We start from the raw sequence: 22,921 nt of genomic DNA on the forward strand, positions 1-22,921 counted from the left end.
GCCTGGTCTACCAGATGGACTCCTGCATGACTCGTTGCCAGCAGCTACCAGCACTAACCAGGAGGAGCTGGGCTTTTTGAATCTGAAAGAAGCAATCTGTGGCTACCCAGGGAGCCTCCTGCTTGGGGTCTCAGGAGGCAGAATAAAGAGACCCAGGAAGACCTGCTCCCTGGAGCAAGAAGGGGATGGAGAGAGTCAAGCAGCATTCCTCGCCCCACGCCACCACCTCCCCCCCTCCGCCCACACCCCCTGCTCACATCCTCCTTTATTCCCAGCCCTTTCTAGCCCCAGTGGGGTTTCTCATTGTTCAATAAATGATTTTCTGTAACAGTGTTTGACTTGAAATTCAGCTTGTCCAAGGCCAGGCCCCAAACCTCCCTGTTCCCTTAAAGTACATTTCCACATGGGGTATCTGGTCCTCTAAGACCTTCTGCCTCCAAAAAGGGCCCTTGGGTGCTGCTTCTCACTATGTGGCTATGCGAACTGGGGCAGGACACAGGCAGGTTCTTTAAGAAATGCAGAGCCTGATGAGTACTTCCCTCTCTATGTGCAAGTGCAAGTGTGTGTGTGTGTGTGTGTGTGTGTGTAAGGAGAGGAGAGGCAGGACTGAGAAGATGCTGTTACATCTACCAATCCACCCATCCATCCATCCATTTAACAAATATTTATTGACATTATTTATTAACAAATATTTATTGGGATATTTCAGTGAATGTGATGATCAAAGCCCTTCTCCTCAAGGAACCCACAAACTAAAGGAAGAAACAAAATATAATTTCAAGTAATTATAATTGTTATAAAGAAAAGTTAAAATAGGATAAGAGGATAGAGTGATGAAGGGGTGCTATATTATACAAGGTAGTCAGGGAAGGCTTCTCTGAGGAGGTGACATTTCAGTGGCGATGTGAGTGAAGGAGTTATGTGAGGAGCTGGAGGAAGACTCTTCCCGGAGGAGGAAATGGCAAGTGCCAAGACACTGAGGTAGGAAAGAGGCTAGCCTGTTCCAGGACCAGCAGATAGGCCAGTGTGGCTGGTGAGGAAAGATAGAGAAGAATGAAAGATGTGGTTGGAAAAGTAGGCGTGGGCTGGACCGTAGCAGGCCTTGTCGGCTATGGTGAGGAGAGCATCCTGTCTTAAATGTGACGGGAAGTCACGGGAGGGATTTGAACAGGGTAGTGAAGTGATCTGATGTAGATGCTAAACAGCTCACTGAGTGCTGTGTGCCATGGCAATGAGGTGCTGGCTGTTCCCAGTGGAACGCCTCTCTCAGCAGGTAAGGGGACAGTTGGTGCTGGGGAGTGAGGGTGGGAGAAAATCAGCAGAGAGGAAAGAGCAGTGTTTGGGCCTGTATCCCAGGCCCACGTACTTTTCAGCCCAGAACAGAAGGGGACACTGTCAGCAGCTCGTAGCCCTCAGGCCCGGGTAAAATCACCCAACCTGTGGACAGCACACTGGTTCTCAGGGCCACAGCAGCAAGACTGTGGCTCCTTCCCCCAACACACACCTTCAAGGCCAGAGAAAGTGCTGATAACTTAAGAAGTTTCCCCAACCTGGGTTAGAGGAGCGGGGGCGTACACCCTGCGGTTCCTAGCAAGTTCGCACTGTGAGTCTCAGTTAACCCACAAAAGACCACTAATGCCTCTTCTTGCAGTGACCCCACTGCCCAGTACTGGAAATTAGAACCTCAGAATCTCTCTCTGAGACTTGGTGTGACTGAGGCAGACTTGTGGTTACTGGGGGAGTCAGATAGGTTGGCGAATCCCAAACATGAGGCAGAGACCCACCTGGGCTCTTAGGACAACTAGACATCCCCAGCACCCACACCACTCCTAACTGAATACGGTTTTCAGGGTGGAGTCTGGAAATCTGCAGGTTTCTTTTCTTCTTATTTGAAAAGTTTATTTACCCACATATTCTGTGATCCTTCAATCAGCACTCTACAGAACTATTCCTATCTCTCAAAATCTGATATTCTACATTCTTCTTTTTTTTTTTTGAGTTTGGCTTTTATTCTTTTTCTTATTTTTGAAAGTTGTATTATTGAGGTCATAATGGTTTATAACATTGTGTAATTTCAGGTGTACATTATTATTTATCAGTTTCTGTATAGACTGCATCATCCTCACCACCAATAGTCTAACTTTTATCCATTACCACATATATGTGCCCCTTTACCCCTTAAAACCACCTCCCAACCTCCTTCCCCTCTGGTAACCACTAATCTGTTCTCTTTATCCATGAGTTTGTTTATCTTCCACATATGAGTGAAATCACGTGATGTTTGCCTTTCTCTGTCTGGCTTATTTCACTTAACATAATATTCTCAAGGTCCATCCATGTTGTTGCGAATGGGATGATTTTGCCTTTTTTTTATGGCTGAGTATGTATTCCATTGTGCATGTGTGTGTGTGTGTGTATATATATATATATACACACCCCACATCTTTATCCATTTATCAGTCAGTGGGCAGTTGGGTTGCTTCCACGTCTCAGCTATTGTGAATAATGCTGCAGTGAACACAGGGCTACATAAATCTCTTTGGATCACTGATTTCAAGTTCTTTGGATAAATACCCAGTAGCGGGATAGCTGGATCGTATGGTATTTCTATGTTTAATTTTTTGAGAAACCTCCATACTGTTCGCGTCAGTTTGCATTCCCACCAGCAGTGTATGAGGGTTCCCTTTTCTCCACATCCTCTCCAGCATTTGTTATTTTTTTCGTCTTGGTAATTATAGCCATTCTGACAGTAATTACAGCCATTCTCATTGTAGTTTTGATTTGCATTTCCCTAATAATTAGTGATGTTAAACATCTTTTCATGTACTTGTTGGCCATCTGTATATCTTCTTTGGAAAAATGCCTGTTCAGATCCTCTGCTCATTTTTTTAATTTGCTTGTTCATTTTTCTGTTGTTGAGTTGTATGAGTTCTTCATATATTTTGGAAAGTAACCCCTTGTTGCATATGTGATTTGCAAATATTTTCTTCCAGTTGGAGGGTTGTCTTTTTTGTTTTGTTGATGGTTTCCTTTGCAGTGCAGAAGCTTTTTACTTTCATGTAGTCCCATTTGTTTTTTTTTCCTTTGTTTTCCCTTGCCTGATTAGACTGGTATTCAAAAGGATACTGCTAAGACCAGTGTCAAAGAGTGTACTGCCTATATTTTCTTCTAAGAGTTTTATGTTTTCAGGTCTTACATTCAAGTCTTTAATCCATTTTGAGTTAATTTTTGTGTATGGTATAAGATAATGGTTTATTTTCATTCTTCTGAACGTGGCTGTCCCGTTTTCCCTACATCTTTACTGAAGAGACTTTCCTTTCTCCATTGTATCTTCTTGGCCCCTTTGTTGAAGATCAGCTAGCTGTAGATGTGTGGTTTTATCTCTGGGCTTTCAATTTTGTTCCTTTGATCTCGTGTCTGTTTTTGTGCCAGTACCATGCTGTTTTGGTTACCATAGCTTTGTAGTATATTTTGAATTCAAGGAGTGTGATACCTCCAGCTTTGTTCCTTTTTCTCAAGATCGCTTTGGCTATTTGGGGTCTTTTATTTTTCCATAAAATTTTAGGATTCTTTGTTCAATTTCCATGAAGAATGTCATTGGGATTCTGATTGGGATTGCACTGAATCTGTAGACTGCTTTAGGTAATAGGGGCACTTTAAGTATGTTCATTTTCTAATCCATGAGCATGGAATACCTTTCCATTTCTTTATGTCTTCTTTGATTTCTTTCAATAATGTCTTATAGTTTTCAGTATATGGATCTTTCACCTCCTTGGTTAAATTTATTCCTAGGTATTTTATTCTTTTTACGTGATTGTAAATAGGATTCTGTAGGTTTAATTAATATATAATCTTTGTTCTAAAATTTACATATATTAACGTTTTGAAAAAAATTGTTATCGTTTCAAAATCATGACATTTTTACGTTCATACAGAGGCAGGGACAAACAGATTAACCATGACTTCTTGCCTCTGCCCTTTAGAGGAGGTCTGTTCACAGCAAGTCATGAGGAATTTTCAAGCTTCAGAGGCAACAAATTTGGAATTGATGAGCCTGTTCTCTTCTGTGGTCAGAAGGTGATTCATTAATTTTCAGGATAATTTTCATATCTAAGTAACTGGCTTCAGAGAAGTAAACTATAGTTGGAAAAGGCAAAGAAAGGCTTAGAACATGCCTTCCTCATTTTTAAACTTGGCTGTAGGACCAGAGCAAATTATATAGGAGGGAACATGCTTTTTCAGAAGCACAGGCATGAGCCCATCACACTGTCACCAAAGTACAGGAAAGCTTTTGATGCTAGGGTGAGGGCCTGGTATAAAGAGAAATTCACCTAACTGGTAGGTATAGCAAAAGATAAAAATGACAAAGATGTGCATTTTGATAGTCCATAGAAACATTTTTTGTTATTTTAACAAAGGTGAAAAAACAAGCCTCCCTCTCATGTCTTTGGCCTCTAGCACTACTACTTCCTGCAATGGTCTCAGTCACTGCAGACTGAGGAGCTCACACACACAGCTGAAAGCACGTTTTATACTGACAATTCAGACTGCTAGTGGGAAGCTAATCAGAGATTAGCTTTCATTCATCATAAATACGAAAAAGTGTCATCCCTGATTCCTGCAAAGTGTCTGGAACACTTATGTGAAGAGTTTAAAAGGAGTCAGGTTTAGAATTGAATATAATCTCCCACACCCTAAAGAAAGTCAGAGGAACTTCCTGAATTTTCAGGATGACTTGAGTGGTTTGTGCCATTTCTAGAGTCTGCTGCAGAGGAAAAAAAATCCACATTCTTTATTAAAACTGGCCCTTCTTTAGCTGCCTGAAAGGTGTATGTCAAGTTCACAGTGCTCTCAAGATCAACTGAGAATGCTGTGTGAAATGGCCAGAGCCCTGTGCTGGTATAAAGGAAAGGGTATTTGGTGACAGCCAGACAATACCCAGCACTAAACCCTTCATTTGAACCAGTATATGAATTTCCAGCATTCCAACACTATGTCCCCTTTGTCAGTGACGGAAGCCTGCAAACCATGGTGCAATGAACAAATAGAGGGCAAAGAGACAAATGGATTTTATTTTCCTTCATATTTCCTAAACATCAGATTAATGAGCAGTGGTAATAAATAGCTGATGCCATACACAGATCTCAGACTACCTCTCCCACTGGCATCTGTTACTTCTCAAGAGTTTCTTTCATTTTCGCTGAGCTAACAAATTCAGAACAAACCTGGCCAAACGTCCACTGTGACCTTCTGGACAACAGACTAACAAGGACAAAATAAGATCAGACACAAACAAGGAAGAAGAAACTAGCTAGGTAGTTATTTTCTGTCTTTACTAAAACTAGTTCTTCTGAAATGAAGACAACATGTCACATTTATAGAGTACCTTTCTTCTAACAAGGTAAAAATACCTTCACATATCTTAAATTTTCTTTTGTAGTGGTGTGCTTACTAAGTAATTTTTTATGGCAACAGTGAGATATATGCAGAGAAAGGTTAGAGAACTCAAATCTCTTCTAATCCAACTACTTTTCCCACAGAACCTCAAAATGCTTTTCAAGAGGAACATTATAGGTAACTAGCAAATGGTTTAGTATTTTGAGGATAACACCACTCTTAGCAGATATAAATTTCTCTACTTCCCTCTACAGTGCTGAAACACTTTGTTACAAACAGATGAAATGCATTCACAGGTCCACTAGCTTTAGATCTTGGGGCTGTCTGGACCTCAACTTTAAGGCCACCTCTAGCCCTAAATTTTACCACACCAATTATACAAAGCTGTTCACTTATAAAGTTTGTAAGACCCCTTTGGTGAAGCCAGCGCAGTAAGTACCTTTTCTCCAAGCCGAATGCTGCCACATTTCAGAATATTGATGTCATTTTTGCAGTCATCCATGAAGCCACAGATTAGACGGTAATCACTGAAAATGATGGCCGTCATCTTGGTGATGTATTGGTGACACTGGTACTCAGTGATGTTGCCTCGGTGATCCACCAAGCAGGAAACCAAATAACCTTTTCCAACTGGTTCATCAGCACATTCTTTAATCTGCTCAAAAGAAAGTGGCTATTTTACACAAGTATTCTATTCTCATATCAAATAACCTTTACAAAACAGACAATGTCTGATATTTTCTTGTTGATTACCCAACTCTATACTTGGAAGAGAAAAGGAAACACTTAGAAATACATTTATTGTAAAGGAAATAGTGTGCCACGCCCTCTCAGATGGTTGAGCCTTCTAAGAAATACCTGATTAACGTGTTTTGCAAGAAAATATATCCATAAACAAATGCTTAGGTAGAACTCAGGTTTAAATAGAGTAAAAAGAGCTTTTTAAAAAATTTCAGCTTTACTGAGATATAATTTAAAAGAGCTTTTAACATCTACAGCTTTAGAATAGTTCTACTGAGAAGTCCCTCTATCTATGCAAAAAATGCAATGGATAGTGAGGAGATTAATCTAGAGAACATGTCTGGAAAACAGGTGCAGAATTGGTCTAGTTGCACGTCCCAAGCCAAGCTACACAGAAAACTGTTACTGCTGGTAAACCTAATGGCCAAAGGGAGGGAGGAGGGAAGGCATAATATCACTTCTTGACACGACATTAATGTGTTCTGAAATAACTATGGATTTGGACATGTGTTTTTGAACTTAGCAGAATCCCAGCTTCACCACTGTGGTCTGGAACAGAAACATGTTTAAGATGATGTTCACTGCAGCCTGCTGAGAGGTTTGGGAAGCGGAAGGCCACAGTAAACCTAATTTGGGTGGTTTAGACATACGATCTAGTGGGTCAAGCACAGAGTGGTTAGTGTTCCTGCAGAGTTCATCCCAAACCACGAGTGCTCATAAAGCAAACTAGCCAAAAAATGCTGAAATTCATGCATAAACAAGTGAAATCTACTTATAGGGCTATAAGCTTGAATTATAAAGCGAGAAGGTTGTTTCTCCTACTGCACTTGGAGAAATTAAAAAGAAACAAAAGGAAGTTTTGACAAAAGGAAGGAGCCAAATGTAAATGTTTATTTTTAACACAGAAGACAATGATTTATTGGTATTTTTAAATCAATGCAGACCATTCTCTACCACTGCACTACCTACTGTAATGTAAATATGTAAACAGGACAAAACACATACAACCTCCTTTTCCAAAAGGCACTGGGTGAAGGGCATACATACCACACATCAATTATCCTATAGGCCACTAGGTCTCTTCACATCTAAATCCAGATCAAGTTAAAAACTCGGTTCAAGACAGAAAACTGTTTACTTTTAAAGAAATAAACTTGGGAATTTAAGTAAACAGTCCCATACTGGCTTCAAGAGGCAGCAGACATCTCAACACTCAAGATTAACGCAATTCTTTCAGCTTAACCTGGAATCTTCTTTTGTGATGCCTAAAAAGGTGGGTTGTTTTTCAGCAAAACAGAGTTAAGTTTCAAAAGTAAAAGGAGGAATGGCTGCGTGAAAATCTGAGCATTTGCGATTCAACCATGGAAAAAGTCCTGTATAAAAAAATAGGACTAGTGGCAGACATTTGATTTTAAAACTTAATGAAGGAGAAGAATTCATACAGGCCCTGATACTGGGCAATCAACAGTTTAAAAATCTGAAGAAAAAGCAAGAGCAGATTTTGAGTTGGAGCCCCAATAAGAAGTTAAATGTATATTTAGCTTTAATCACTTGAGGTTTTACTGAAATACAGAGATATAGTACCTATTTGTATTTCAGTTTACCACCAATTACATGAAGTGTAGTATTTGAATTAGAAGTTTATGCTTTTCTTCAACCATCCTATTGAATAGAAGTTTAATAAGACTTGTAAAATTAACAGCAAAAAATAGCATTAAATCATCAACATATCTACGAACAGGAGTAAACTCTGAAGGGGCTGGGGAGCAGATTCACAAGGTACATTAGAAAAATGCTGTAGTCACTCTATTTCTGACATGAGACAGGAGGAAAGGGGGCAGTATTTGGCTCAATCTCGGAGAGTAAATAAAAAGCTTGGTTGGCAGTTTGCAGCTATTCTTGTGATGTTGTTTTTCTCCTTGGAAGTAGGATTCCAAAATTAAGGAAGAAGATAAGAAGGAGATGTAGAACAAGATGTTTTGTTAGCCACTGTGTTCTTTCTGATACTTAATTTTCCAGACTCTACTATAATCTCCCTCTAGGGAGGGAGAAGTGCCCTTGTTTCTTGAATCTTTTACAAAACCACAATACTCCAAAAGGTTACAAGAGGGCCATCATTACATATACATGATAAGAAAGCCAGCCTTATAACAGATACAGATACACATATAATAAGCCAACAAAGAGGGTAATTATTCAGGTGAATCTGCATATACTCTGAGCTAAATTTCCACATGGCAATCAAATTGGTATGTATAGCTAGTTATATAGCTAGCTAAAGGAGTGTGAGATACAGAATATTGAAGGTAGAAGCTAAAGATCAATCTTTCACAGATACACCAAGGTAAATAAGAAGGGTCATTGCTTTAAAAGAATAAAATATACCTGATCCAGTATTAGAAAGTTTGAGGAAGAAAGGTTCTACAAGATCCCATAATGACGTTAAGTGAGGAACACAAGCTGAGGGCTTATCTGAGTGGAGTAGGTCTTCTGGAAGGCTCAGGAGAAAGGGGTCCTGACTTAAGTCAAGTCATCAATAGGGTCAGTTTGAGGACAGATCAATATGTTATAAGATCTATGACTATTAACTTTGAGTGGAAAAACAGCAACTACTTTCTCTGTGATTATTATACTTCAGTATACAGAAATCTCTGGCTTTCTGGAATTTCTATTACTAATTCCAAAAATTAAAATAAAATAAAATAAAAATTTCAGGGGCTGGCTCTGTGGCCGAGCGGTTAAGTTAGCGTGCTCTGCTTTGGCGGCCCAGGGTTTCACCGGTTTGGATCCTGGGTGCAGCCATGGCACCGCTCATCAAGATGATGAGGTGGCGCCCCACATAGCACAACCAGAGGGACCTACAACTAGAATATACAATTATGTACTGGTGGGCTTTGGGGAGAAGAAGATGGGGAAAAAAAAGATTGACAACAGATGTTAGCTCAGGTGCCAAACTTTTTTTTTTTTTTGAGGAAGATTAGCACTGAGCTAACATCTGCTGCCAATCCTCCTCTTTTTGCTGAGGAAGACTGGCACTGAGCTAACATCTGTGCCCATCTTCCTCCACTTTATATGTGGGATGCCTACCACAGCAAGGCTTGCTAAGCAGTGCCATGTCTGCACCTGGGATCCGAACTGGCGAAGCCAGGGCCGCCAAAGCAGAACATGTGCAGTTAACCGCTGTGCCACCAGGCCAGCCCAACAGGTGCCAAACTTTAAAAAAAAAAAAAAAAATCCAATACCACAACTTTCACTAATACTATTTATTGTTTACATTGAGCCAAGAGAAATAATTGAAAAATCTCCCCAATTAGCATGCACACAATGTTATACATTTTCATGATTTTTGTCTTTATACTCAATATCCATTTATAATATTATACATAATCTTGTTACAAATCTTTTTAATACTAACTCCTATTATTTGAAGCGTATGCCTCTATGGTTCAATTGATCCAAGTGGATAGCCAAAACACTTAGGAATGTTTATAAGCTTCCTGGGGAGGCCATTTTGGTATGCCTCAGACATAAGTAGATTGTAAAATGTGTGAGAGCAGCACCGATGACAGAGCAGTTGTATTCTCTGTTTGGTGACCAACAGAGCCTGATTTCCAGTTTGTCTGAATCAACAGCATCTAATGTAAATGTAGATAAACATTAACAAAAAGAATTACATCCCCATTCTTGGTCTATCTCTCAAGCAACACAGATGTGAATTTCAAGAAAAGTAACGTAACTGAGTCAGTCATTCCTCGTTTAATGACTGGTTGGTCAACAGATGTAATTTTCTCATCTACGTCATTCAATACCCACAAAATACTTTCACAACCTACCTCTGATATGGTAGATTTGCAAACCTCTCTGGCCACAGATTCAAATTTGGGATCTGTAGTTAGGTTCAGTTTATAATTCCACAACAACTAGGTAGAAGAGAAAAAACAAACAAAAAAACTCCAGTTAGAATACTATGGAATTTATCATCAATGACCACTATAAATGATAAAAGCTATTACACAGAGTCAGATAAAGCACATTCACACTTCAGTTAAAACAGAAAAGATAAAATGTCATCAAATTTACAGATAAAAGGAAAAAAACATGCAGACAAAATAAAAACACTACCCTTCAGACATACTTTTTTCTTTTTTTACTTAAGGACAATTTTCTTAAAGCTATGAATTCAGTCATTAAAAAGTCAAGAAAAATATATAATCAATCAACACAATCAAGCATTCACTGATTCACTCAAACATCTGCTTAGCTTATTATGCTGTACCACACAGAGTCTAACCTCAAGGGGCTTCATAGGCTATCACAGGAAACAGAAGCAAATGTCTGAGTATGTACTGTGTTAGGAACTGTGGGATAAAATAAGAGGAGAAAGACAAAGACTGTCCAGTGGTGGCTATGGTCCATGGCCCTATTAAGCGTGATTAAGCATCTGGTTAACGGCAACACAAGCTGCCACAGCAGCACAGGGGAGCAGTACCCCGGACTGGGGCGGGGTGGTGGGGGGAGGTTTTGGTCAAGGAAGGTTTACCAGAGAAAGTACAAAAAGCTAAAAGATAAGTAGGAGTTAATCATATTAAACGGGTAAGCAGAAGACCGTTTTAAGTAAATGAAACAGCATGCGTGGAAACTCACCCAAATGGGAAGGAGGGTGTATTAGGGGACTAAAAGTCCAGTGGAGGACTGTTGACTCTGGAGAGGCAGGCTAGAGCCAGATCATAAAGCCCCCGTGAGCCATGTTTGAACTTTAACCCAAGAATAATGGAGAGTCACTGAAGGGACAGCAAGGGGGTGACATGACCAGATCTGTTTTTTATAAGTAAAACAGAGACATATATAAAGAGCATTAGGAACAACAAACAAACAAGCAGTTAATTCTGTATAGGAGTGCTGAGGAAGATTTTGTGAAGAGACAAACTATGAAGGATGACTAGATTTCTTCTCCTCTCTCAGAAAAAAAAAAAAGGAAAATGAAAATGTTCTAATCTCTCAACTATCATCAGTAAGTCAATTTTTAGAAAAAAAGAGTAGAATCTGGTCTCCATTTATAATGAAAGCTCTAAGAGGATGGGACTTCTGCCTTGTACACCCCTGTAAACCCAGTGCCCAGAAGAGTGTATGGAACACACAGGCATCGATAAATATTTGCTGAATAGATGAACGAATAAACAAACCTATGCCATGATGAATGACAAGTTCAACCAATAGGATATATGAGGCCAAACTGAAAATGGATATAGGAGAAGCATAGTTCTAACTGAAGGAATCCTGGGCCTCCTAGCTCCTGAGAAGCAGCAATTAATCCAATGATTCAAAAGACAAGGTAAGAATTTAGACAAATACATTTTACTATTATCTATGAATTAAGTAAGTACTACACGGTCATTAAATTTTATATTGTAAAATTAAAGCAATGCTCTTTTTTCAAAATTCAGACCATCCTAATTCTTTGTGGACATCAAACCAAAGATAGATTAAAATACTTCTTCCTTCTTGAGTGACTTGTACCTGACTCAATCCCATTTCTCTTGTAAAAAAAAAAAAAAAGAAAGAAAAAGAAAAGCTATCTGGTAGCTTTAGGATTTAGAATAGACAGCAACAAATGTTAGTAAAATTATAAACACAAACCACAGAATACTTCCTCTATCTAATGCAAACTCAGATGTCCTGTGATTGGACCAGAAATAGATTTCCTATCAATAGCCATTTAGATAATAATTTAGATCTTTTCAATGTCTTCAACTTTTAATTTGGAACTTTATTCTGATAACAGATATAAATTTCCTTATGAACAGCACTCCTCCCAAAATGACAGTATTTTTAAATGCTAAAATATTCTACCTCTCGTCTTTTTTTATTTTTTAGATTTAATTCACATACCATAAAATTTATCATTTTAAATTGTACAATTTAGTGGTTTTTAGTATATTTACAAAGTTGTGCAACCACCACAACCATCTATTCTAGAACATTCTATCATCCCAAACAGAAACCCCATACCCATTCTGTTGCTGCCCATCCTCCCTACTTCCATCCTTTGACAATCATTAATCAACTTTCTAGTCTTTCATTTTTAATATGACCTATTAATACATTCTTATTCTCTTTCAGGAATATAAGTAAAAAGGGAATTCAACACAGGTTGCCACCAATACATTTTCCGCTAGAAAATAAATACATACACTTGATCATTAAGAGTTGATTACTTATACCATATTTAATAGTGTCCTTTCCTGAGTGGTTATAAATAAGAAAAATAACTGCAATTTGACAGTAAGTGCTATTGGTTTACAAGATATAACTCAGTTTCAATTTCCTTAAATTTAAGACGTTCATCTATGAATCTATCTATCATAGATTAGATGGATAGATATAGGGATGGATAGATAGATTCCGTTCCTCACCCTCTCCCAAACATGTATTGAGTAACTACTGTAATCCGAGTACCCTCCTACGTGACAGAGTTGAGAAAGGTGAAGGAAAAAAAAAGCCACTGTCTCTGCATTTGAGAAGCTCAACCACGGGAGACAAAAGAAGGAAAAGTCAGACTAGGAAGAAAATAAGCTATAAAAATAGAGTGTGATAAATGTGGTAACAGAAGGAGGTTATGGCAACACACAGGAAGAATACATCTCATTGAAGGTGTCAGAGGGATAGGTGGTGCTGACAGTGGTCAAATTACACAGGGCGCCATCGCCAGGGATAAGAAGGAATTTTGTCAAATGAACTGAGGGAGATTGGGGGTTCCAGGATGCAAAGGTAAAAAGGACAGAAAGAACAATGATAACTTCTAGGAATCACATGGAGCTCAGAATGGCCAGAGCTGAGGGTATGAAAGGGGGTGGAGGGAGGTGGTGGGGGGGGTTAGATCATATTGAATATTATAGCTTATATTTAAAAAACGAAGCTTTATCTTAAAGGAAATGGGAAGCTAGTGGATAATTTTAACCAGAGAACTCAGAAGATCAACTCTGGTCACAGTGTAAAGAAGGGCTAGATGGAGGGAGGTTAGTAGACCAGTCAAAAGGCAAGAACTGACGTGGATGGGAAGGGGTGTATCTGATATATTTAGAAGAGAGTAATGGCAAGATGTGGATGTGGAGGGCAAAGTAAAATTCTTCCTTCACAAAGAAGCTCCCAGAAAGTACAGTCTATAGCTCATTTTATCTACTTACTCTTCCATTTATCCCTAGAAATTTTAAATCAAAATTATCTGTTTGGTCAAACAGTTCTATAAAGGTAGTTAAAAAAATCAAAACAAGTAGTTCGCTGTCAAGTCCCTTTCTAAACTCCTACCCACTCCCCAGAGGCAAACACTTTAAATTCTTTTAGCTTTTTCTTATGGTAATTACCTCCATATTTTTAAACTAAATTGCTATTTCTTGACTTGTCAGTTTTCGGTATCCTACAGTAGCTTTACACTATAGAAGGAATAAACTCTTACAACCTTCTTGCTGAACCCAATCCTCTCACAGAAAGCTAAATCAGAATGCTGTTAAATATTCAGTATTTACATTATTGACTCTGTAAATAATTATATATACTGAGCTATATAGAATATTATTATATTTCTTTCCTTACAACTTTTAGTTTGTCATATAGTTAGCAGTCATTTATTTCATAGGTCTATTTCTCTATATACCCACTACTAATTAATCCCCAATCTCTTTATGAAAAGATAAACTCCACAAAATGTTCAAACGCATCAGGTAATCTCTCAGGTCAGACATTGCTCTTGGAGTCTTCCACCTTCCTGCTTCAGTCAGGACTGGTTGTGTTTTTTTTGTTTTTTGTTTATTTATTTACCTATTTTTTGAGGAAGATTAGCCCTGAGCTAACATCTGCCACAAATCCTCCCCTTTTTGCTGAGGAAGACTGGCACTGACCTCACATCCGTGCCCATCTTCCTCTACCTGATATGTGAGACACCTGCCACAGCATGGCGTACCAAGTGGTGCCACGTCCATACCCGGGATCCGAATCGGTGAACCCAGGGCTGCCGAAGTGGAATGTGTGCACTTAACTGCTGCGCCACTGGGCTGGCCCCAGGACTGGTTGTTTAGCAGGCCTTTGTACAGGTGTCATCCTTAGAATTTCCTTTGCTTTTGCTCCTATGTTGATTCACTAATTATTAGATTCTTTATCTTTCTCTGTCTTGGTGTATTGCTTCATTGTGGAAGGTGGAAGCACACCCTCCAGTAGCTGTATGAGAAAACATGGATGGCTTGGAAATGTTTCGAAAAATCACATGTCTGAAATGCCTTTATTTTACATTATCTTGATGGGATATCATTTTTACTCAAAATTTGGAAGGCACTGATCTACTGTCTTCTAGCTTCTAATAATGCTGATAAGAAGTATAATATTATTCAAATTCCCAGTACTTTATTTTTTTCTCTCTCTGAAAGATTTTGGGATTTAAAATATTTATTTATTTATTTATTTTTATTTTTTTGAGGAAGATTAGCCCTGAGCTAACTGCTGCCAATCCTCCTCTTTTTGCTGAGGAAGACTGGCCCTGACCTCACATCCGTGCCCATCTTCCTCTACTTTATATGTGGGACGCCTACCATAGCATGGCTTGCCAAGCAGTGCCATGTCCGTACCTGGGATCTGAACCAGTGAACCCCGGGCCACCAAAGCAGAAGGTGCACATTTAACCACTGCGCCACTGGGCCGGCCCCTCTTTTAATTTTCATGCTCTTAATTATGAGGGAGAATCAATTTTTTTGTTGTCTATTGGACTTCTTTTTCTTTTCCTATGAAGTCTATTCATGTTGTTGTTGTCTATATTTATTAATATAGTATATTAATATAATATAATATGTATATTATATATAATATATAATATGTATATTATATATTATATAATATGTATATTAATATAATATACATATTAATATGTCTATATTTATTAATAATCATGTTGTTGTCTATATTTATTAGCAGCACTTTCTACTAGAGAATGTAGTCTCTTCATCTGCATTGCAAATACTTTTTCATAATTTACATAACTTTCCTGAAGGAAAAACCTCAAATCTTTTTTGAGTTTTTTAATGCAATCACATTTATCAATCTTTTTTCTTTTTAATATTTTTTGAGGTTGTATCATATTCAGAAAAACCTTTCTTCTGTGTGTGTTTTCTTCTAGTACTCTCACGGTTTGATTTTGACTTTAAATCTGCCCATCCAGATCTTCTTTAGAATAAGTAGTGAACCTAAGCTGCAAAGCTGCTTCTGTTATCGCAGTCTCCTGTCCAAACTACCTTCTACACTGTGACTGAGTGATTTCTTCCAGTACTGTCAGATATACAACCTCTTTTAACACCCAGCTCAAGTATCACCCCCACTATTAAATCTTTCCTGACATCAAGCCACCTGGTTAAAATTCACTTTTGTGTTACCACTCTGCTCTGTACAGACTTCTATCACAGTACTGAGCACTTGTTGCATAGGTGTGATTTCACGTCAGTCTCCTTTTAATGTTATACTTTATATAATATGGATATATACATATGACTTTTAGTGTATTAATTATAGTTATCTATCTATATATACGAAACCTTTAACATATTAATCATAGTCTATCCCTGGAGTTCTTATGTGCTAACTCTAACACATGTCTGTATCTTCAAAGTGTTTCTCTACATGCCTCTAGTTTCTACTACAGTGTTCAGCACATAGATGACAGTATAACTAAACAAAATAACTTTAAAATACAGAATTCTAAAGTAGTAAACTTCACAAGCAGAGAAACAATCATTTTCATATGGTAGCAGTAACTGAAGAAAAATTTAAGTTTCAAGTGCATAAATATTATTTGGCAGAAGCTGCCAATTTCTACAATGGAATGATATCTGTAGATTTTACCATGCCCTTAAACAAAGTTTATCACCCTCTTGTTAAGATTAAGAGAACTTAAGAAAACATAATGTTTCCCAGAACAACAGGAAAAGCACCCCAAAGTCTGTCACTATATATATAAAACACATATGGTGAATTATGGAAAATCCATACTTACATGATTGCAGTCCGAAGAAATTTCATTTTCAGGCTAAAAGGAAAAAAAGAAGAGATGAGGTTAAAAAAAAAACCCTCTCAAGTTTTCAAACACCACCAAAATAAACTCAAAACAAGAACTCTGAATATTCAACTGAATATGTTTGTTCAATATAAGGAGCAGAAAATGGCTTATATATCTTTTAGATTGCTGGGGAGGAATATATCAGAAAAGTAGATGAGACATACTCCCTTCCCAATCAATGGTACAATCTGGAAATGGGGGAAGACAGAGAACAATCTGCTAAAGAGATAAAGCAATAGTGACATAATGATCCTTACATGACATTTCCTAATATTTCTGAAAGCTAAAGAGGATCAGGCACAACACAGGTGTTCTTTTTTAAAGAAAGCTAAGTATCCAAAAAAAATATACACTTATTAAAGAGGGCAAAGAAAGTCTGCCAATGATTTAAAAATAAGTCTCATGTGACCATTAGGGGAAGTTAGGTGAAGGGTACACAGGACCTCTATGTGCAATGTTTGTAATTTCTTGTGAGTCCATAATCTTTCAAGTCTATAATTAAAACTAGAAAGTTAAAAAACCCCAGAAATTATATATATAGTCCCATGAATACATTTGCTTTGTAAAGCCAGGTACATGTACCAGAGATACAACAAACTTTAGATTCCATGATGAAAAAGGGTGGGCTAAGGTGATGCCTAATATCGCATAGCTTTGCAATACACATCCTTAGCTTCCTTGTTCATACCGTTAAAGGAGATACAATTGTAATAATATACATCATAATAAAGCACCATTTCCTTTGAGTTTCCATAGCACTCCAACCAGTTCAAACGAAGTGAATTCTGTGTACTTTCTATGAGAAATTACCAATTTAGGTTGTAAATGGTACCATTTTCAAAATAAAGGATTCTATCCAAGGTAAAGATAAAGAAATAAAGAAAATAGTAAATATTAACAAATTAAGCAGCCACATCTAGCATTACTTCAGGAAGAAAAAGGTTTTTAGGAAACTATTAATTCTACTTCAGGATTTAGCAGGCATTAATACTAAATATAAACTCGTTCTGTACTTACTTATAAAATATTATATTAAAACTGACTTTAATTAGATTGCTAGGCAATCACAGGATTATAACCTATCACTTTTGAACTTTCCTCCTACTCATCTAAGTAAGAATAGATGTTTTACTGCCTTTCTGGGTCTCAGAAATCAGCCTCCATACTGAGTTAATTTAGCTTAACTCACTTCCCCTCCACTTCAATTCCAAGTGCTTAATTTATCTCTCTTAACAGTTTCTTAGCAAGAATGCTTTATTTTATTTAGGCAGTTTTCCACCTTATCCACTTTTAATCTAATCCTTAAATTTTTTCCATTCAATCAGCATTTCTAGTTCTTTCTGAAACAAAGCATAGAAGGCAATTAATATCACTACCATCTCTACTCATACCCATTTCTACTAAACAATAACTTTGGATTAAAGGAGTACTCTTGAAAGAAATTCAAAGCATTGGAGAATTTTCAAAATAAAGTAGTCAAATAAGATGTAAGCTACCCATGGAAAAAAGTGTAGTCATGTTTACAATCCACAAGACCTATTATTAGCAAATCAATAATTTTTTTACTGGCTTGCTTCCCTACAGTGGTAGATTAGCCTATTTCCTTCAGGTTTTCATTCCTCTTTAACAGGATTTGATATCCAGATCCTTTGCCTTGTAATTTTGCACAGCCTCCTGCTGTGGACTGAGTACATACCCAGCTCCACCGACGTTAAGCTAGGCATCTGATTAGCTTTGGCCAGCAGGATTTACCAGACGTAATATGAGCAGACACTTTTTAAATGTGCTTGGGTGGTTTGGCTTGTATTCTCACACTCTTGCCATTCCTCATGAGAAGAACATGCCCAGGTAGGTGCTAGTACAAGGAGAAGAGACATGTGGAGAGACCTAAAAGTAACCCATACTCTGGACAGAATCATCCCAATCAACCTGCATAGCCATGAGCAAGAAAAATAAATATTTGTCATTATAAGCCCTTGAAATTTTAAGGGTGTTTGAAGAAAAAAAGATAACTAATATTCCTACTCAGCAAATGAAACAATAAAAATTCCAAAATGTTTAAGTTGCAATTGGTAACAGCTATGATCTAATTTAGTGAATTATATATATATTAGTAAGTACAGAGTACTGTCTTTTATGAAGGAACGACATAATCCAGAGACTCAAATGAACTACAAATTTGGAGATCATGTTTGGTATTCATCTCTTGTACTGTCTGGATTTGCAAACGACTATAAGTGGGTTTTAATTTTTTTCTTTCCAGATTTAGTTTCTCTACTCAGAAAGACAGGATGACAAAATAGGCATGCCATAAGAACATGGTTATGACGTTAAACCATTGGGATTCACAGAACTGAATAGCTGCAAAGAAAGTCTAAGAGTAACTGCAAATAATTTCAGAAATTTAAAAGGATCTTTAGAATCAAAGAACACAGTAATGGTTAAGAGGAACAGAACAAAGACCTGCAAAATATAAAGTAGTATACCCAAATAGTAGGAACATGAATAATGCCAGCACAAGTTAACTCTAGAGAAAGTATAAAAACAAAACTCTACGGTTTAGCACTTAACCATTTGATAAGGAACTAAAGGACTGAAATCTCAAGAAACAAAAGCAGTGGAGTAACATCAGCATCATGGCAGAGTGAACATGCCAAGAACTCTCTCCCCTCCAACATACAACAAAAGGGGACATCCATACTCCAACAGAAGATATTCTAACAACACAAAAAGCTTGGCGAGACATGCAGCCACACAATGGAGGGTGGAGAGGCTGGAGCCCCCCTCGGAGGAGCTGGAACGGGGTAAGGGAGAACTTCATTCCCTCCCCTAAAGACTGTCGTTGCTGCCACGGGAGGATGTGTGAGGGAAGGAGAGAGGGAGGCATCACGAGGATCCTTGGGATCACCCAGGACTCCCACAGGTCCTTGAAGCTTATAGGAAAGCCTTCTAACAGGGCGAAAGCTTTGCCGCAAGGTGACCTCATCAAGCCTAGATCCCAGGAGACCAGACAGTGAGAGCTGATCCAGAAATCCTGGACTGCACGCAAGAGAAAGCGTCCCTCCCCTCACCTGCCCTGTGCCATCTTGGCTGAAAGTGGACAGCTCAGACTATGTGGCTCTCGACCCCCACTCAGTGGTGAAAGGCTGTAACTGCAACCAAATAACATCAGAATGAAAAAGAGCCAACCTTCCAACATCAGACACTACATCAAATCTTCAGACAAGAGAGAAAACGACAAGCACCCAGAACTCAGTCCTGAGGACACAGAAACATGTAAGCTAAATGACAATGAATTCAAAATAGCTATTGTGAAAAAACTCAACGAGGTAAAAGAGAATGTAGAGAAACAATTCAACGAGTTCAGGGGCTACTTCACAAAAGAGATTGAAAACATAAAGAAGAATCAATCAGAAATATTAGAGATGAAAGACACAATGGAAGAGATAAAACAAAATATGGATTCCCCAAATGCTCAAGTGGACATCATAGAGGAGCGAATCAGCATAATCGAAGATAGACATGTTGAAATGCTCCAGACAGAGGAGGAGAGAGAACTAAGACTAAAAAGAAATCAAGAAAGTCTCCGAGAAATATCTGACTCAATGAGGAAATGCAACATAAGAATTGTAGGTATTCAAGAAGGTGAAGAAGAGAATGGAGCAGAAAGCGTGTTCAAAGAAATAATAGCAGAGGACTTCCCAAATCTAGAGAAAGAAGGGAAATATGTGTGGAAGAAGCTTCAAGATCTCCTAGATTTGTCAATGTAAAAAGACCTACTGCACGCATATAGTAGTAAAACTGGCAAAAATGAATGACAAAGAAAGAATACTCAGGGCAGCAAGGCAGAAGAAAATAACCTACAAAGGAACCCACATCAGGCTTTCAGCAAACTTCTCTGCAGAAACCTTACAAGCTAGGAGAGAATGGAATGACACATTCAAAAGACAAGAATCTTCAGCCAAGAATACTCTATCCAGAAAAAATATCCTTCAGATATGAGGTAGAAATTAAATCTTTCCCAAACAAACGCTAAGGGACTCCGTAGCCAGGAGACCCCTGCTACAAGAATCCTCAAGAAGGCCCTCATACCTGAAAAAAAAAAAAAGGGAGAAAGGAGTCACAAAATGCAGAGTAAAGAGATGAAAAGGTAGACAGAATCAGAATAGGATAGCAAATATTCAGCTACAGCATTAGGCTAAAGGGAAGGAAAACACCAAATACAAACACAATCTTGTCACTTTAACTGCAAACTCACAACACAAGTTGGAATAAGATATGAGAAAAACAACTTAGGAGGGGAGGAGGAAAGGGACTGAATCGTTTTAGACTAAGGAAATAAGAGGCCATTGGAAAACGGACTATCTTATACACGAGATTCTGAATACAAACTTCAGGATGGCCACTAAACAAAAAGGCAGAATAGAGACACAAAATACAAATAAGGAACAAACAAAGAGACACATCATAAAAAACTACATAACTCAATGGGTGCACCAAAACACACAGGACAAGAAACAAAGGAAATGCAGGAAAATTGGAAAATGGGTGATATAATGACAGCATTAAGCCCTCATACATCAATAATCATCCTAAATATAAATGGATTGAATTCTCCAATAAAAAGACACAGAGTGGCAAGATGGATTAAAGAACAAGATCCAACAATTTGCTGCCTCCAGGAAACACACCACAGCTCCAAAGACAAACACAGGCTCAGAGTAAAGGGGTGGAAGACGATACTCCTAGCTAATGGCAAACAAAAGAAAGCAAGCGTCACAATACTTATATGAGACAAAGTAGACTTTAAGATAAGGCAGGTAAAGAGAGATAAAGAGGGGCGGTATATAATTATCAAAGGGACACTCCATCAAGAAGAAATAATGCTTATAAATATCTATGCACCCAACACAGGAGCACCAAAGTTCATAAAGAAACTAGTGACAAACCTAAAAGAAGACATTAAAAATAACACAATAATAGTAGGGGACCTCAACACCCCACTCACATCAATGGATAGATCATCCAGACAGAAAATCAACAAGGAAACAGTGGAATTAAGTGAAAAGATAGAACATTTGGACTTAGTAGAAAAATACAAAACACTCCATCCAAAAACAGCAGAATACACATTCTTCTCAAGAATGCAAGGAGCATTCTCAAGGATAGACCACATGTTGGGAACAAGGAAAGCCTCTATAAATTTTTAAAAGTTGAAATAGTAACAAGCATCTTTTCTGCTCATAATGCTATAAAGCCAGAAATTAATTACAAGGAAAAAACTGAGAAAGGGACAAAGATGTGGAGACTAAACAACATACTACTGAACAACCAACCAATGGATCATTGAAGAAATTAAAGGAGAAATCAAAAAATATCTGGAGAAAAAGGAAAATGATAACATACCATACCAACTCATATGGGATGCAGCAAAAGCTGTCTTACGAGGGAAATTCATCCTAATACAGGCTCACCTTAACAAACAAGAAAAATCCCAAATAAGCAATCTCAAATTACACCTAACTGAATTAGAAAAAGAAGAACAAAGCCCAAAGTCAGGAGAAGGAGAGAAATAATAAAAATCAGAGCAGAAATAAATGCTATTGAAACAAAAAAGGCAGTAGAAAGGACTAATGAAACAAAGAGCTGGTTCTTTGAGAAGACAAATAAAACTGACAAACGCCTAGCCAGACTTACAAAGAAAAAAAGAGAGAAAGCTCAAATAAACAAAATCAGAAATGAAAGAGGAGAAATAACAACAGACTCCACAGAAATACAACGGATTATAAGAGAATACTACAAAAAACTATATGCCAACAAAATGGATAACCTAGAGGAAATGGATCAATTTTTAGGCTCTTTCAACCTCCCAAAGCTGAGCTAAGAAGAAACAGACAATCTGAATAGACCAATCACAAGTAAAGAGATTGAAACAGCAATCAAAAGCATCCCAAAGAATAAACCCCTAAGACCAGAGGGCTTTCCTGGGGAATTTTACCAAACTTTCAGAGAGGATTTAATACCTATCCTTCTCAAGCTATTCCAAAAAATTAGGAAGGATGGAACACTTCCTAACGCATGCTACAAGGCAAACATCACTCTGATACCAAAGCCTGACAAGGACAGCACAAAAAAGGAGAACTACAGGCCAATACAGCTGATGAACATAGATGCAAAAATCCTCAACAAAATTTTCACCACCTGAATTCAGCAACACATCAAAAGGATCCTACATGATCAAGTGGGATTCACACCAGGGACACAGGGATGGTTCAATATCTGCATATCAATCAACGTAACACACCACATCAACAAACTGAGGAATAAAAACCGCATGATCACCTCAATAGATGCAGAGAAAGCATTTGACAAGATCCAACAGCCATTTATGATAAAAAAACTCTTAACAAGATTGGGATAGAAGGAAATTACCTCAACATAATAGAGGCCATATATGACAAACCCACACCCAACATCATACTCAATGGGCAAAAATTGGAATGCCATCCCTCTGAGAACAGGAACAAGACAAGGACGCCCACTATCACCAATCTTATTCAACACAGTACTGGAGGTTTTGGCCAGAGCAACTAGGCAAGAGAAAGGAATAAAAGGAATCTAAATAAGGAGTAAAGAAGTGAAACTCTCGCTGTTTGCAGATGACAGGATCTTATATATAGAAAACCCCAA

General features: G+C 37.9%; 1 protein-coding gene across 1 annotated transcript in view; it reads right to left on the reverse strand.

Annotated features, from left to right (window-relative positions):
- GLG1 (golgi glycoprotein 1) overlaps window positions 1–22,921 on the reverse strand; it is a 156,748-nt gene that overhangs the window by 53,689 nt on the left and 80,138 nt on the right. The window contains exons 2-4 of the mRNA XM_003364635.5: window positions 16,169–16,201; window positions 9,972–10,058; window positions 5,837–6,052 (exon numbers count right to left, since the gene is read on the reverse strand). Of these exons, the coding sequence (XP_003364683.2) occupies window positions 5,837–6,052; window positions 9,972–10,058; window positions 16,169–16,201 (336 nt within the window). The remainder of the gene's footprint in view (window positions 1–5,836; window positions 6,053–9,971; window positions 10,059–16,168; window positions 16,202–22,921) is intronic.

The sequence above is a fragment of the Equus caballus genome, chromosome 3 (assembly GCF_041296265.1).
Source record: "Equus caballus isolate H_3958 breed thoroughbred chromosome 3, TB-T2T, whole genome shotgun sequence".
Taxonomy (NCBI): domain Eukaryota; kingdom Metazoa; phylum Chordata; class Mammalia; order Perissodactyla; family Equidae; genus Equus; species Equus caballus.